General features: G+C 42.8%; 1 protein-coding gene across 1 annotated transcript in view; it reads right to left on the bottom strand.

The window, feature by feature from the left end:
• The window catches only part of EFNB2 (ephrin B2), a 44,690-nt gene extending 30,151 nt beyond the window's left edge, over window positions 1–14,539 (bottom strand). The window contains exon 1 of the mRNA XM_015851459.2: window positions 13,443–14,539. Within this exon, the coding sequence (XP_015706945.1) occupies window positions 13,443–13,570 (128 nt within the window). The 5' untranslated portion in view covers window positions 13,571–14,539. The remainder of the gene's footprint in view (window positions 1–13,442) is intronic.
• Window positions 14,540–14,617: the final 78 nt, after the last annotated feature.

Below are 14,617 nucleotides of genomic sequence, written 5' to 3'. Positions count from 1 at the left end.
CTCTGAGAGCAAACATCTATCTAGTGGTTTTTTTGTTTGCTTGTTTCTGGTTTTTTTTGCCTCTGGAACAGTCAGCCTATATCAAAGGGAAGCAATATCTGGGCTTTTTGCACAAAGCAGTGTATACTTACTGCACAGATAAGGCTCGTAGCACTGAAAATTTATACAATTTGATATTTTACCAATGATGGCAAAGGATTTTTTAATTAGGTTTTATATTAAGCTTTTCTACATGATCTTCACATAAAGCACTATTATTACCAATTAACTTTTTGTATTACTGTGCATAAAGCTGTTACCGCTTTGCTAGAAGCACATACAGCACTACAGAATTGTGATCTACTTACTAAATGTAAATGCTGGTTATCACCAAAGAACCCTAATGTGCTTCAGAACAGGATGCTAATTAAGGAAGGAAAAAAAGAAAAAAAAAAAAAGAAAAAAAAAAAGATAAGACCAATATTTAACCTGTAAGTGTATTATAATATAATTTCATCAGCATTTACAAAAATATGAACCATCACAACAGTGCTGGACTTATTTAACTTCAACAAAGAAAGAATTACTCCTCAATTTGTTGCCTGCTATCTCTCACGCACAAGCATGCAGACACACAAACACACTCTCTTTTATTGCAGTTCAGCAGAAACATACTTTCTACGTAGAGTTTAAAAACTGCAAGTGGCTGCACTGGAGAGCAGAAGCCAATCTGTATAAATGGCTTATTCTGAGGAATTTCTGAAAGAGAAAACACTCAGTAGGTGCATTGTAATTAGCTGCTCTTTCTAGTTACCTCTTGACAAATGATGCATGTGGGTCTGGATGAGAGCCCAACTCTTGACCCATGCCACCACTACACACTTTAGTACTTCAAGCAGAAACCCCTAGCCTCAGCACTCTTTTCATTTTGTTTTTCCAGAAAGGCGGCATTGGTAATGCACAAAATGAGAACTAGACATGATTAGCAATGTTGGAATTCTTTCAGAAATGCTTCATATAGCTATGCCCTAAATATATCTGAGGGCAGCCTTCTGCCTTCAATTCCTTCCAAATATATAGCATGTTTCAGGATTAGGTTAAAGGACAGAACATGGACACATATCCTCCAAGCACTGTTCCCACAGCGCTTAAAGACAAACTTTTGCTATATTTACAAGCCCTTCAAACAAAATCTATTCATATGATCATTATTCTAGATACAGAAGATTATAAGCCCATTGAGAAATACAACTTCTGCCACAAAAAAAGCACCCTTTAAAAAATAAACATTTTTTGGATAGCACTTTACTGCCCCCTTTTGCACTTTAACATTAGAACAGGTTTCAACATATGCACGCTTTTATGAAACGCTTGTTAAGAAATAGGTTAAGACGACAGGGCACAGTGTTTATACAGTAAGAGATTATCCCCAGGCACTGCTCTGGGGACATATTCCACTTACCTGGCCTGTAAACAAATGAAACATCTAGCTTTCATTGTCCCTAATTTTCCATGGAAGAGATCGGTAAAGGGTGGTTTAAATGACCATTTTCCATTTCAATCTGCATGTACATAGGCAACGGAGAAAGAAAGCTATTCTGCTCATTAACACTAGTTGTCCTTCTGTCACAATTTTCTAAAGCACAGATCATCTGCAACTTGAATTTGGTTTTATTCAACAGGAAGAAAAGAATGACAAAGGGCTTTCTAGTCCGAGGCCATTCATGTGTTAGCAATCTCTTAACTGAAAGGATGGGTGTATCCTTCAGAAGAAAACTTCACAAACTGGCAGGCAAGGATATTTTCATGAAAGGTGAAGACAAGAAGCCTAGACATTCAAATACCCCGCAAGCCTACAGGCATAAACCCGTTCTGCAACTCCACATTGCAATTACAGTCAGTGCAGAATTCATGTGTGTCTGTGTGTGTCCCCATATATCTACAAAAGGTAATAAATCTATAGTCTAGTGGCCAGTTATTTACAAAATACTAATTCATTATGACAGAGCCAGAGGGGGACTCGTCCTGCCCTCACCCTCAGCTTCCATTTGACAAAGTCCATGTGCTGCTGCGTACGCTTATATTTAAACTTAATCCATTTTCCTCTGTCATCCTACAATTACAATACAAGTCACAATAATATTAAATTTCACTGCCTACAGCATTGCACAATTGAACCATTACTGTAATGAAAACTGACTCCCTTTGATATTAACACTGGTGTTTTCTCTCATTTGCTAGCCATGAAATACAGGAAGAGACCAATGTTGTTTTAATTAAAGAATTGTTGTTCAAAATATGCTACTGGGAATATTAAAGTAGTTCTTTACTCTCGCAGCAAAGATAATCAGGTATTTATATGGCTTGGGTTTTTGAAAAAAAAAATCAAAAATAAAAGAAGTCTGTGCCATGGATTCAGCGTAACACAAAACCACTGCTCTACTTGTGCTCGCAGAGGCAGGGTGTGCCAAACCGAAGAAACATGGCGCTTTGTTGAAAAGATGCAGAGCAGTAGTTAGCATGGAACACAAAGTCAAACCAAACCATGTGTGCTTCTTACAGAAGTCACTGAAGTCTTTGCTGTTAGAAAGCTAACAGAGACCGGCTGGCACTTGCCAAAAAAACACTTTTCAAAAAGGGCACTGTAAATCACAAGCTATGGATGGGAGAAATAAACAATGAAAACAGATTGTTCTGTTGCTGTGCTGTTCTGAGCTCCTCTCCACCATTTTTATTGCAGAAACAAATCTTATGTCAGCCACAACACAGGGATACAAACCAAGGTTTTTGGTCTTCCTCCTCTTGGCTACAATTTGTTCACACCTGTACAGTCTTGTTCCAAGACATGCTTCAAGCAAAGTCTATAAAACAGGGCAGGGACTGTCTTCTTTCTTGATGAGACATTAATTATCAGTGATGATATCTCAAATTCAAAGAAAAAAAAAAATCAGCTGCTTTGCAGTTGTTAAAAAAGATATTACTGCATACCATTTGCCTGCATAAGGAAACAGTGGAAGCGGAACAAGTTGTTAACTCGCAACATTTAGGAAAAGCAACGCCAAATCAACTACACCATCGGAAGACAAAACAAAATGCATTTTGGCAAACCTTTGTTACACAGAGATTTCCAGAATCCAGCTACAATCTTCTTCAAGGCCCATACTGCATCTTTTTCCTATTTATTAAAAAAAAATACAGGTCTAGATGGGAAAAAATGACCTTGAGCAAACAGAAAAACCCCAAACAAATGAGACACCTGCACCTCACATTAAACCCCAGATTAAGCCAGGTGTAGGGATACTATGTTAAATACCAACTTTTTTAAGGTCTGACTTGCAGAAGCAAAATGAAGTATATTTGCTGCTGCCACTTCCAAGACAGCAGTAACATCAGAACTACTAAAAATCAGCTTTTGGCCCACTGCAGCACTGAGCCTCTCAAATTAAGATAAACTGACTGCACAATAGTTTATACACTCCTGCAAAGGTCCAGAGGTTTACTCATCCCTACCCAACTGCAAAAGAGGGTTCACCAAGCAGCTGGAGTCCGCAGGAGCCTCAGCCACTCTATTTGACTCTGCTCTCTGCCCTGCATTTGGCAAGGTTTTGTGTCTCAACCTCTTGCACAGGGACGCTCAGAATAGCCATTTAGAAACCAACTGGATTATCTTTCAGGGAGCAAACCTGTACTGCTTTGGGGACCAGCAGAGCTGCTCACAGCAACGCTGCCTGTAGAAATACACTGGCATCACACTGAATTGCAAGCAAAAAGGATGTAAGACTTTGTACTGACAGAGCTACTGGTGCAGAGACAGACCTGCTCAAGCTGTCCCAGCCAGCAAGAAGGATCACCACCAGCATGGATGCCCTGACAGCTGGCAAGCTACATGGAAATTAAGAGTCATTCCAATTGCAGACAGAGCTGTAGCTTCTGACATCACTTTCTGATAGAAAGAAATGTAATGAAGCTTCAGAGAGATGTGTATTTGTTCAACCCCAAAAAACCTTTTCACACTGGCTTTGGTTCAAGACAGCTCATGCTTAAATTCGTCCCGCTTCAGCAAAAATATTCAGCATTCAGCACGTGCTCAACATGAGCTCTTCTGAATGAGGACAGTTTTCCAAGTCAAGCTCTAAGAACACAGCTCAATCTTGTTCACCTTGCGGCTGTCATGCACTGAGATTACAAGGAGCAATAAATTTGTAAGATTTGCCTTTTGTTTCTCTCCAAAAACAATGCAAACACTGTCTGACAAAAGTAGAAGGATCAATGATTACCACCAAAAAGCACATATTTTAGAATATTGTGCAGACCAGGAGTCTCGTCTGCCAATGTGACCTGTTCAGCTAATCCATACAGCTTGAAAACACCTAGATAAAAAAAGAAAAAAAGAAAAAGAATTGAAAAAACTAAAGGCCAAGTGTTGTGCAGTGATTAAACTAGACTGCTTCTGAACTAAACTGAAATTAATTAAAAATGACAAAAGCAACTTAATATGGACAGTGAATGCTATGAGACCGTAAAACCTCAAAAGAAGTCAAGATGTGCCTCACTTCAAATCTACACTTTCATCCCACCAGGTATAGAAACCAACCACTGCTCAGGCGGCAGGTAAGCAGATGGCAACCACCAGCAAAAACGAAAATGCAAAACGATGCACCACTTGAAGAGTAAGAACTGTAGTTATGTGTGCTTTCACCAGCACTCACTGCATAGGTTCCTTAAACAAACTGCTTCAAACTTGCAGAACATCAAAAGCCAGATGGGCCTTCCTGAATGAATCCACAGGCAAGGAGCCAGGATTCCCGTTTGCTGCAGAAATAGGCCTGGACTTGATTTGAGTCTTCTCAGTTCTGACAGCCTGGTGTCTGGCAGATCTCCCAATCCAAAATAAAATAGCTTTCAATTGCAACTGGGCTTTAACTAATAATAATAATAAATTTTAAATCCCTCTTATTAGTTTTAACATGCACTTCCCTTTATAGGGTATTGTTCACTTTTCCCACCCATGTTTTTGGTATGGGTACCTCAGTAAATACGCCATTCAAACAAAAGCTAACAAAATAGTGAGAAGTAATTTACAACACCGCAGATATTTCAGGCTAACATATCATTCCAATATCTAACCTATTCTCCTGTTCAAGGTAAGCCATATAATTTCTCATTTTTGTTGATATGCAAAACTTGGTTAATCTTTGAAGTGTACACAGCTCCAAATGCTACTAAAGAGAGTTCTGGAAATTCTATTTTGGCCAATAATTGAGGCATTTTAAAAGAACACTATAGAAAAAAAAAGAGGAAACTTGTATATGCTCCACATAAGGAATGATTCACCTAGCAACATAATCCTCTATCAGCCTTTATCTTTTCTGGCTTGGGACCTGTGTTTAATACCAGAAGAAAGCACAGACTATTACATCAAAGTTTAAATCAGCTGCATTATAATTATCATGCTGATACCGCAATAAACAGTGGGTGTTGGCTGGCCAGGATTGCCAAAAAAGATAGAGGTCCTGCCCTTATTCGCTGTATTTGACAATGTATATAATCACATCAAAGGAAAGTTCTCTGCATCAAAACTGGCAGAAAGAAAGGAACGTGGATATTCTCTTCCTGAATGAAAATGATAGATTTTGTTCATTGCATGAAAATTAAAGTTTTTGCCTATAATAATAATAATAATTTTTAAAACCCAAGCAATTATACCGTAGAGCCCTTGAAGGCTAATGTAATTCTGAAGTCACTGGAGGTATTTTCATGGAGTTGAACAGGAGCTAGTCAGAAGCCTTAAACATGCTTATCAGCTTAAAAGTGAAAATACAAATCCTTAAAGACAGATTCAAATATGGAATTTAAAATTATCGATTGTTATCCTGTATTTAAGACTCCTAGAGGGTTTCTGAATATCTGGCTAGCCCCTAACATGCATTTATAACAACAAAAGTAACAAAACCATCAACTAATTCAGACTGGCACTGTAGACATTATTATTTTAAGGAATTTCTATGTGTGCTTTACCAGTTCAGTTTTGAAGACCTAGCTGTCCTTGAGGGCAGAGGAGCAACGGCAAAACTGTGTTTTGGTCTGCCATTTGATTTTCATACTTGGCGTTCAGAAAAAAGACTGGTGCAGCAAATATACTTGTTTTCTTACAGCCTGAATGCTTTTTTTACCCCCTCAGTTTGGGAAACGAAGTGCAAACTGCAAAATCTCCATGTTTTAAGCGCATCTCTGGATTGATGAGCAACAGAATAGTGCAACTGGTTCAGGACAGTGGAACCTAAAGGCTGTTTCGCGCGGTGGGACACCGCTCTGGTACCCCCAGCACAGGAGGCCCTCCACAAAGAATTACCTACTCCTTTCTGTGCCCTGCCAAACGGACTGAGTCTTATCTCGCACATTTCTGAAATGTGACATGACAGGCAGGTTCGAAAGCTAAATGTTGGATAATGGTTGGCAAACAAAGGACATCGGTTTTTGCATTATTTCTTTAATTACTTTAACCCTTGTTCTAACAGAAAGCATAAGGCCAGAGTAATTCAGCTTCTCTCTTTGTCATTTGCCTGCCATAAATATGCACCAGTCTGCATTTGAAAAGCTGAAGGAGGCCGCAAGCTTGCTGGACATTTATCATGCTCTGTTCCCTGTTAACAAGCAAATACTTTAGTTGAATGGCCCATTAGCAATCATTGTCAAATGCAGAATGCAAGGTGCTTGGATGTGACCGGCCTGTAAATTAGATGAGGGTGCCCCTGCGCTTTGGAGAATTTCAGCAAATGAATTGGATCTTTTGATACAGATTTCTGAAGGTTAAGCTGCGAAAGAGGAAACATATCTGAGTACTTCAGACATATGAAAATCTGTTCGGCTCCCTCTACGCACTTGTTTATTTTTCGTTTGCTAAATCACATCGACATCAGCATCTTGACAGTTTGGATTCTAAAGTTCCCTTTCCAGTCAGAATTGTGAAGCATTCCAGCTTACTATGGGGTAGGATAAGAATGATAAATTCAAGCATGTAATTAACATCTTCATAAAAAAATAAAAATAAAAAGAAAAACAAAAAACCTTAAAAAGTGTCCAAGCCACTGCCAAACAAACAGCATGAATCCCATTTTGCCGAGCTCATCCGAGGCTCATTCCCACTAAAGAAAGACACAACTGTTATTGTAGGCTTGGTGCTTTTTTTCCCTTATGTCTAGACTGCCTAACAAATGCAGAGTACTTTCTTTTTCCCTTCAGTAGACAAATGAGCAGGCAATAAAGTAAATATTTCTCTTTCGAATGGTAACCCCGATTTGCAATGTAATGCTGACTTGAAGTTCTGGGCGTTTATGGTTGTTATTTGGGTAGAAAAGCAAGCCTTAACTACTTGGAAGGCGCTTTATGAGAAAAGGCAAGAAAAAAACACACACAAGCAGCTGCACTGGGAGAGGTATTTTACTACCTTTGCAGCTGCAGATCGCTTAAAATAAATGACAAAGCAATGGCTATATTCTGCAGCCTGAACCAAGAGGCTGACAGCAAACTCATCCCAATGACTGGGGATGAGGAGGGGGGAAGAAGGAGGGGGAGATACTTATCTCGGTTCATTCTAGATTTCAGGCAGCCTTTCAGAAGTAAACACCACCTAGAGACTAAGCCAATCAATTTGGTTATCTGCAAGCTTCCCTGATAAATAGGAAAGAATGCTGTTTTTGGCTTTAGTTTCTATTTTTCCTACTACTTTTTTATTATTTTTGCACAAGAAATGCCTTCATATCACCTGGCTGAGGCAAGGACAACGCAGCATGATTGTGCTGCTCCCACAGAGTTTGGGATTGACACCACGGCCCAAAACACAGCCGAAATCACAAAGTCTCTGTTTTCTGGGCAGAATAACCTCAGCCCTGCCTGCCCCTGTGCTGGTGGATGAAGGCAGGCACATGGCTGCTGCCAGGCCAGGCCTCAAGGATCAAGGCCTTCCCAGCCTCACCACTGCGGCCTGCAGCTTCAGCCAGCCCCCTCTCCAGATGGAGCAGCAAAATGCAATCTATCTTTACCATATTATACACCACCAATGAGTAAGAACTGAGCAGCTTTTCTTTGCTGCTTTACCCAGCCTGAGCCACAAGTAGGGCTTTCATACCTCCTAATCCCGCTCCCAAGTTCTGTGAGGCTCTCACATAATGCCCTGCAGCCCCGAGCAAGGCCCTTAGTCTCCAGCACCCCTTTCAGAGACGTGTCATTTCTAACATCAAGCTAATCTATATGTTGCCATGGCATCACCCTTTATCTGCCTTTGCATCTTATGAACTGCATGGATTTACCACATTATTTTTATCTGAAAGACAGAAAATGGTGGTTTTATTGCCATACAATCAGATTACTGCTGCTAGTTTCTCTATGCCTTTTTACCATACTTCAATCAAAAGGGATCAGTTTCTTTATACTCTGCCCTTGATTTACATTACATCTGTAAAGACCTAGTCTGGGTTGTAATCCCCTTATTAACTATGACCAGGGTTGATTTGCCTAAAAATAAAAGCAAATTGTGTCAGACCTTTTCACTTTGTTTTTGATTCGGAACTACAAAATGGATTACACTAAAGAAATCTTCAGAGTTCACACGGCTGGTATAGTGCTGAATTTAAAATGAGAATTAAACAAGTTAAACATGGAAGCTGTGTCAACGGTTTACATTTTCCATCATGGGAGAAAGGCTGAGCTGCGTTTTGTCTTTGTGTTCCCCAGCTTTAAGGAGACAATGAAGCCACAGGAGTTTTTCCAAGCTCTTCTGACACCGTCCCTTTGCCATCCTCCCTTCCTCTGCTTTTCAGGCAGCTCCCTCCCAAACTCCGCTCCCCCGCCACTCCCTTCCCCCCTCCGCCCCCAGAACAGCACTTTGCTTGAAAGTTTATAGTTCCATGGCACTGCATATTTTAATCAAAATATTTCAAGCAGTGTAACATTCCTATTTAAGTTTCCACAATGCCTCACAAAGAATGAGCTCATAAGCAAATCCATGTAGATGTATGATAAATGACCTGAAAAACAGGTTCCTTTATGTCAGCAGTCAAGGCAGGCAGACATTAGGCTCACATGAATAACATTTTAATCACTACTTTCTTTTTTTTTTTTTTTCCTCAGAAGAACACTTTCTTCTCATTTGCAATAAGCAATTTCAAGTACTGCAGGTTGTGTGACAGTGGCAGACCAGATCCTCCAAGAAGCTACTGTGCAGGCCTGCAAGGCCAGTATCTGTGCCAGCACATCACCACCATCACTTCAGGCCCTCTGCCACCTTCCCACTGCAGGAACCTCAGATGAATCTGAGACCATCCTAAGTATCACACCTCAAGCAATGAAATCAGGAAGGAGGAGGAGAGATAAAAAAAAAGGAGGGAAGGAGGTGTTCTTGTGTGTGGGAAGACAGAACTTTGTGATTCTACCTCAACTTTTAGTCACTGACTTTCTAAAGGCAATTACTTCATTAAACAAAGTGAAACGATACAGCACAGCTTACAGATAACATACATTACAATAATTGCTATAAGTCATATAGCAATTATACTTCACATATGAAAGGCTAGAGAAAATAACCAAGTGGAAAAAAAAATCAGGCTGCCAGCTCGTTCCAAATTCATTTTGTTAATTCACTTGTCTTAAGGCCTGGCTACAAACACCAGAGATATCAAGTGGACTGGAGGCCACCACTCACTGCTTGTATTAGCATGCCAAGTGTCAACAGCTATGTTTTGGGTACAATCTAGAAGCATGTGTTTAAATCGTTTTAGCCTTCCACTCCTGTTTCTTCAGCTTGAAGCTGCAATTGTTGAGGTTAGAAAGTGCACTCCCATGACATTCGATTCCCAAATAAATTCTTGTCTAGCAAGAGGCTACCAAACATGTTGTGAGATATCGTTTTAGCAAGCTCTTTGTGCTTTGCCAGGCTCACTTGTCCTGTGGAACAAGGACTGTCCATTACCTACAGTTTATCATCCTGACAAAATGTGAGGAATGTGGATGTGAAAGCACTAACAATTCCACCCCTGGTGCTTTCTCCTTTTTTCTCTCTATATTAAAACCGACAAGATTAACCCAAACGCAGACTGCAGAGCATAGTTCAAGGGGCTATTCAATCGGTAGTGAATGCGCATTTGTTTACCTACAAAAATAAGAATTTCAGATACAATGAGAAGCAGACTATTCTATATGCCGCTGAACAGACCATTTAACAGGGTCATCAATTGTAGTTTATTTTATTGGTTTCTGACATGTGAGCATGCATTCAGAGATAGACTGTGAAATATCCCATATATAATTGGTTATCAGAGATAGAGAAAAACAGCTATGTAATCTAACTTAATCAGTGTCAAATGCAGCAGTTCTGAGGATAAGCTTCCACATGTTACCAAGGAGAACCGCTTCGCTCACCAGCCTACAGCAGCAGCACGCAAGGCATAGCAACACTGAGACAGAAACAATGGGTTCTGAATGAGACTTCTCTGAGGTTTGACTGAAATGCACTCCACAGTGCTATGCTCCATCATACATTTCAGAGGCTACACTCAGCGCCTGGGAGGTGTAACAGAGGTAATCTATACACATTGTTTATCTTGGCAGAAACGGCAAAGGCAGAAAGTCCCCAATTAAAAAGTATCAACAGGAGTTAAACGTACAGAATACATTTTTCACTGTACTTTCAGTATCATGAAATCTACTGTTGTTCAAATGAGAAGTCTGTAACACCTACAAAGACATCTGTAACAATGACACTTAGCCTCCCAAGCTATAAAGTCACAGGTATAATTATCCTGTGTGTGTCACTTAAATACACCTCCTGTGATTGGGCTGAGGCAGTGAAAGCAGAGCTCTGGGAAGGGAGAAAAGCAGGAGAGCAGGGCAGGGAAGTCTGTGTTCAAACAGCTACCGCATGCTCTCAATCCCTGCCACCTGCTAGAAATTACAACCTCTAAACTTCAGTGCAAAACCAATTCAGTTTGTATGTTCACCTTAACCTAAAATTTATTATTTCTTACTTTATATTAACCTGACTAATAACTTCTCCCAGCATTTAATTGCCTACCTGTTCAGCAGATTTATGTGCTGAGGCTTTCAATAGAGTTAAATGCATAGCTTCCCTGAATAAATTAACCAGCACTAAAGATAGTTATTATTTTGAGCCTGGAAAGGAGCTTTATTATGCTATGCTGAGATCCATTCAGCAGCTTACTTCTCAAGCAGCTTGAATTCCGAGTGAAGACAACCTTGTCTAAGAAGAAATTATTCAGTATCCTTCGGGCAAACAATTGTGACAAGAATTAGTAAGAAATCCTGCTCTGAGAAGTGGAGCTGTGTCACCGGCAGCAATATCGGTAATGCATTTGTAAGCTTCCTCAAAGTAGAGGCCTCCGAGTGGCCTATAAATCACTAGCCCCAGCAATTGAAAAGACTAATTTTAATAGTGTGCGTCTTCACTGTGGTGATTAAGCCTCAATGAATCACTCAAGAAAACTCAATTACATCAACAGCAGAACCTATTTTTAAGCATGCATTTAAGTTGAAAAAGTAATTAGATATTATCATTAGATCTACCATTAACAACATTCAAGCCTTAAAAAAAAAGCAAAAAACAAACAAAAAAAATCCCAACAGCTTAGAATTAACCAAATGGAAACACAACTTATATATGATAAAGGAAGCGTATCCCCAGGCTCTGTAAGATGGGTTGAGTTCAGCTGCTTTGGATATTTTCATTTCACTGGTGGCCCATAAAAGCTACCACGGTAAGTTGGAAGGGGAAAAAAAATTAAAAAAAAAAAAAAAAAGAAAAAAAAAGAGGGAAAGCATGTTGGAAACGGAGGAGCTGCAGAGGCCGGAGCAGCGGCTGTTCTGTATTGGAAGAGTGACCTCTGTAGGACAACACTGCATATAGGGCTGGGGAAGCGCAGCCTTCCCCTTCCTGCCGGGCTGCGCCCCGAGCACAGCAGGCCCACTCGTGCAGCACAGCCCGGCCCACAGCTGCTGCTTCAGTGAGCTCAAAGTGCACGGTAAAACCACCGCAAGCCGGGAGGTTGGCTTTATTCTCTGGTGTCCTGCCATACTTTTCCTTAAGCCAAATAAAGGCACTGGCTGCACGCAGCATGGAAGCACAGAGCCAGAGACCGGAGCTAAACTTTGTTATCTTAACAGGCTTCCCACCTGGTGTATATGTGATGTGGTCATTTGTCACACAGTACTGGGAACAAAAACATAGCAGTGGGTAGCCCACGGTGTTCCTGTCAGTTTTCCTTTTTCTTAAAAAAAAGTAATAAAAATAAAAATGAAAGATTAGAAAACTTATCCAGAAAGAAGTCCCGCAGTAAACATTTTTATTACTGCTGATCTCTGCCAGTGTTTTTCAATGACTTTTTTTCTCCAATGAGAACAGTGATGGGGAATGATGACATCGAAGTGAGACTACTTGGTCAACATAAGCTGCCACTTTGAGCCCAACTTGGAAACCTTCCCCAAGTTTTCAGTCTGCCACCCTGTAGGATTAAACCCCAAATCCAGGAAATTCTCCTTTCTTCTCATTTTTGCACAGTATTTCCTCCAAAAAAGTCCCCCGGGAATACAGACGAGTACTCACTGGATTTAATGGGAAATTTAAAATTCAATTAATGCAGTGTATACAGTTTGCTTTTAAATACATACATCATTAAAGATGCAGTACGAGTTAGATGAAATTACTCCAACTCATTTCTGGTGGGAAGCTTCCTAAACTCATTACAGACTTTCTCCTAGCGTGGAAAAAAAACGTTGCTAAGGTGCTGCTCATCACTCAAGTTCAAAGGGTTTCACCACTGGGGAAAGCCAACTTTTACTTTGCATACGTCAAAAATGAAAGGGACAAAAGTTCTCTCATCCTGTAGACTCCTCCTCAGAAGAACGGCCCACTTTATAAAAAGTTCCTGTTCCCCAAAGCATTCATTATTTCTTATGCTCAAGTTCTTGAAGGACGTGCTCCTATTTTAAGGGTGTGCTTTGATAGCAAAGCTCGGTGAGCGCATGTACTTTTTTTGCCTGGGTTTGTTAATGAAGAATGACACTAAATGGTTGTGTGATGGGTAATGCTTAGTTCATTACTCACTGCCATGTGCCTTGATACCATCAACTCCACAACCAAATTTAGCCCTGCTATAAGCAGATGGAGCTTCGCTGGGCTCAGTGGGCTGAGCGTGCATCTGCAGACGGAGAAGTTGAAGAGGATCACCCCGCAAGAAGAGGTTCCCTCCCGCACCCCGGACAGAGGGCGGCGGCCCCGCAGGGTTAGGCTCAGGGCCACCGCCCCTCCCAGGTTCCCTCAGCCCTCCTGGCAGGGCCAGGCGGCGGGGATACCCCCAGTCCCGCTCCCTCCCGGCAGGGCCGAGCCCCGCGCCCCATCCCCGGGCTGCGGAGGGCTGGAGGAGGAGGAGGGCAGGAACAGGGCGGCCACTTACTTGGGGTTGGAGGAATTCCAATAGATGGGGTCTAAAACGATGGACTTGGCCAGCGCAGTTCTCCATAAAACCATGAGGGCTCCCCAGCAGTACTTGCAGGCGGAGGCGTCGCGCCGCCGCGCTGCCATGGTGCCGGCGGGCGGCCCCGAGTCCCCGCCCGGCTCCCCCGCACCTGGCGGCGGGGGCTGCCGCTGTCCCCGGCCTCCGGGACGGGGAGAAAAGGCGAAAAGGACGCGCGGCGGTGATTTATCGGAGGCTGGGCGAGAACCGCCACCGATCTACTGAGTCATGTATGCCAGCCGCGTGTGGGCACTCCTTCAGCGGGGTAAAGATCCAGGCCACCTCCGGAGCGACGACGGCAAGAACGGGCAGCGCCTCAGTCCTTCCTCCTGCTCGGGATCCCCCGGCTGCCTCGGATGATGCCACTCACAATGCCAACTCCCATTTGGATCCAGTGCGTCGTACACATTCACAGTGTCTAAGGCTCGCGTGAAACGAAGTAGAAATAATAATCATAATAATAAAAAATAAAAAGGCGGTGAAAGAAATCAAGAGGTTAGAACACTGCCACGACTGAGGCTCCTCCCGAGGCTCACTCTCAGCGCTCCCCGCAGCGTATGGTCCACACGGGCACCGGCCCGTGCTGCTCCGGGCGGCTCGGACGCAGCCGCGAGTCCATAAATCCACTCCTGGAGACGGCACCCGCGCTGCCGGGCAGGCGTATCCGCAGCGCTCCGATCCCCGGGGGCTCCGTTGCTGTCCTTAGCGCCGGCACGGACCCCGGAACGGGGCAAAGAACGACAGTAATAATTAAAAAAAAATAATAAAAAATAATCAGAAGAAGAGGGGGTCAGCGGCGTCCAAACCTCCCTTTCTCTCTCCCTTCCCGAGATCCGCAGTGCGTGTCGCGGCGGCGAGAGGAGGAGAGCCGTGCGCGTACTTCAACGCGGAGGAGGCAGGAAAAAAGCGAAGAAGAAACGGCGCCCGCCGCCGCCGTTACCACCGCGGCGCCTTCAGCCGCGCCACCGCAGCTGTGAGCGCTCCACTGCCACCGCCGCCAAGTCCCCGGCGCAGGAGCGCGGCCGGCGGCACAGCGCCGCCGTAGCCATATAAGCGCGGCCCCGCCGCCCCGTCTCCGCCGCTCATAGGGCCGCCGCCGGGCCGCCGCGCTGGTT

The sequence above is a fragment of the Coturnix japonica genome, chromosome 1, assembly GCF_001577835.2.
Source record: "Coturnix japonica isolate 7356 chromosome 1, Coturnix japonica 2.1, whole genome shotgun sequence".
In the NCBI taxonomy this organism is placed as follows: domain Eukaryota; kingdom Metazoa; phylum Chordata; class Aves; order Galliformes; family Phasianidae; genus Coturnix; species Coturnix japonica.
This window is presented reverse-complemented; position numbering and strand designations above follow the sequence as displayed.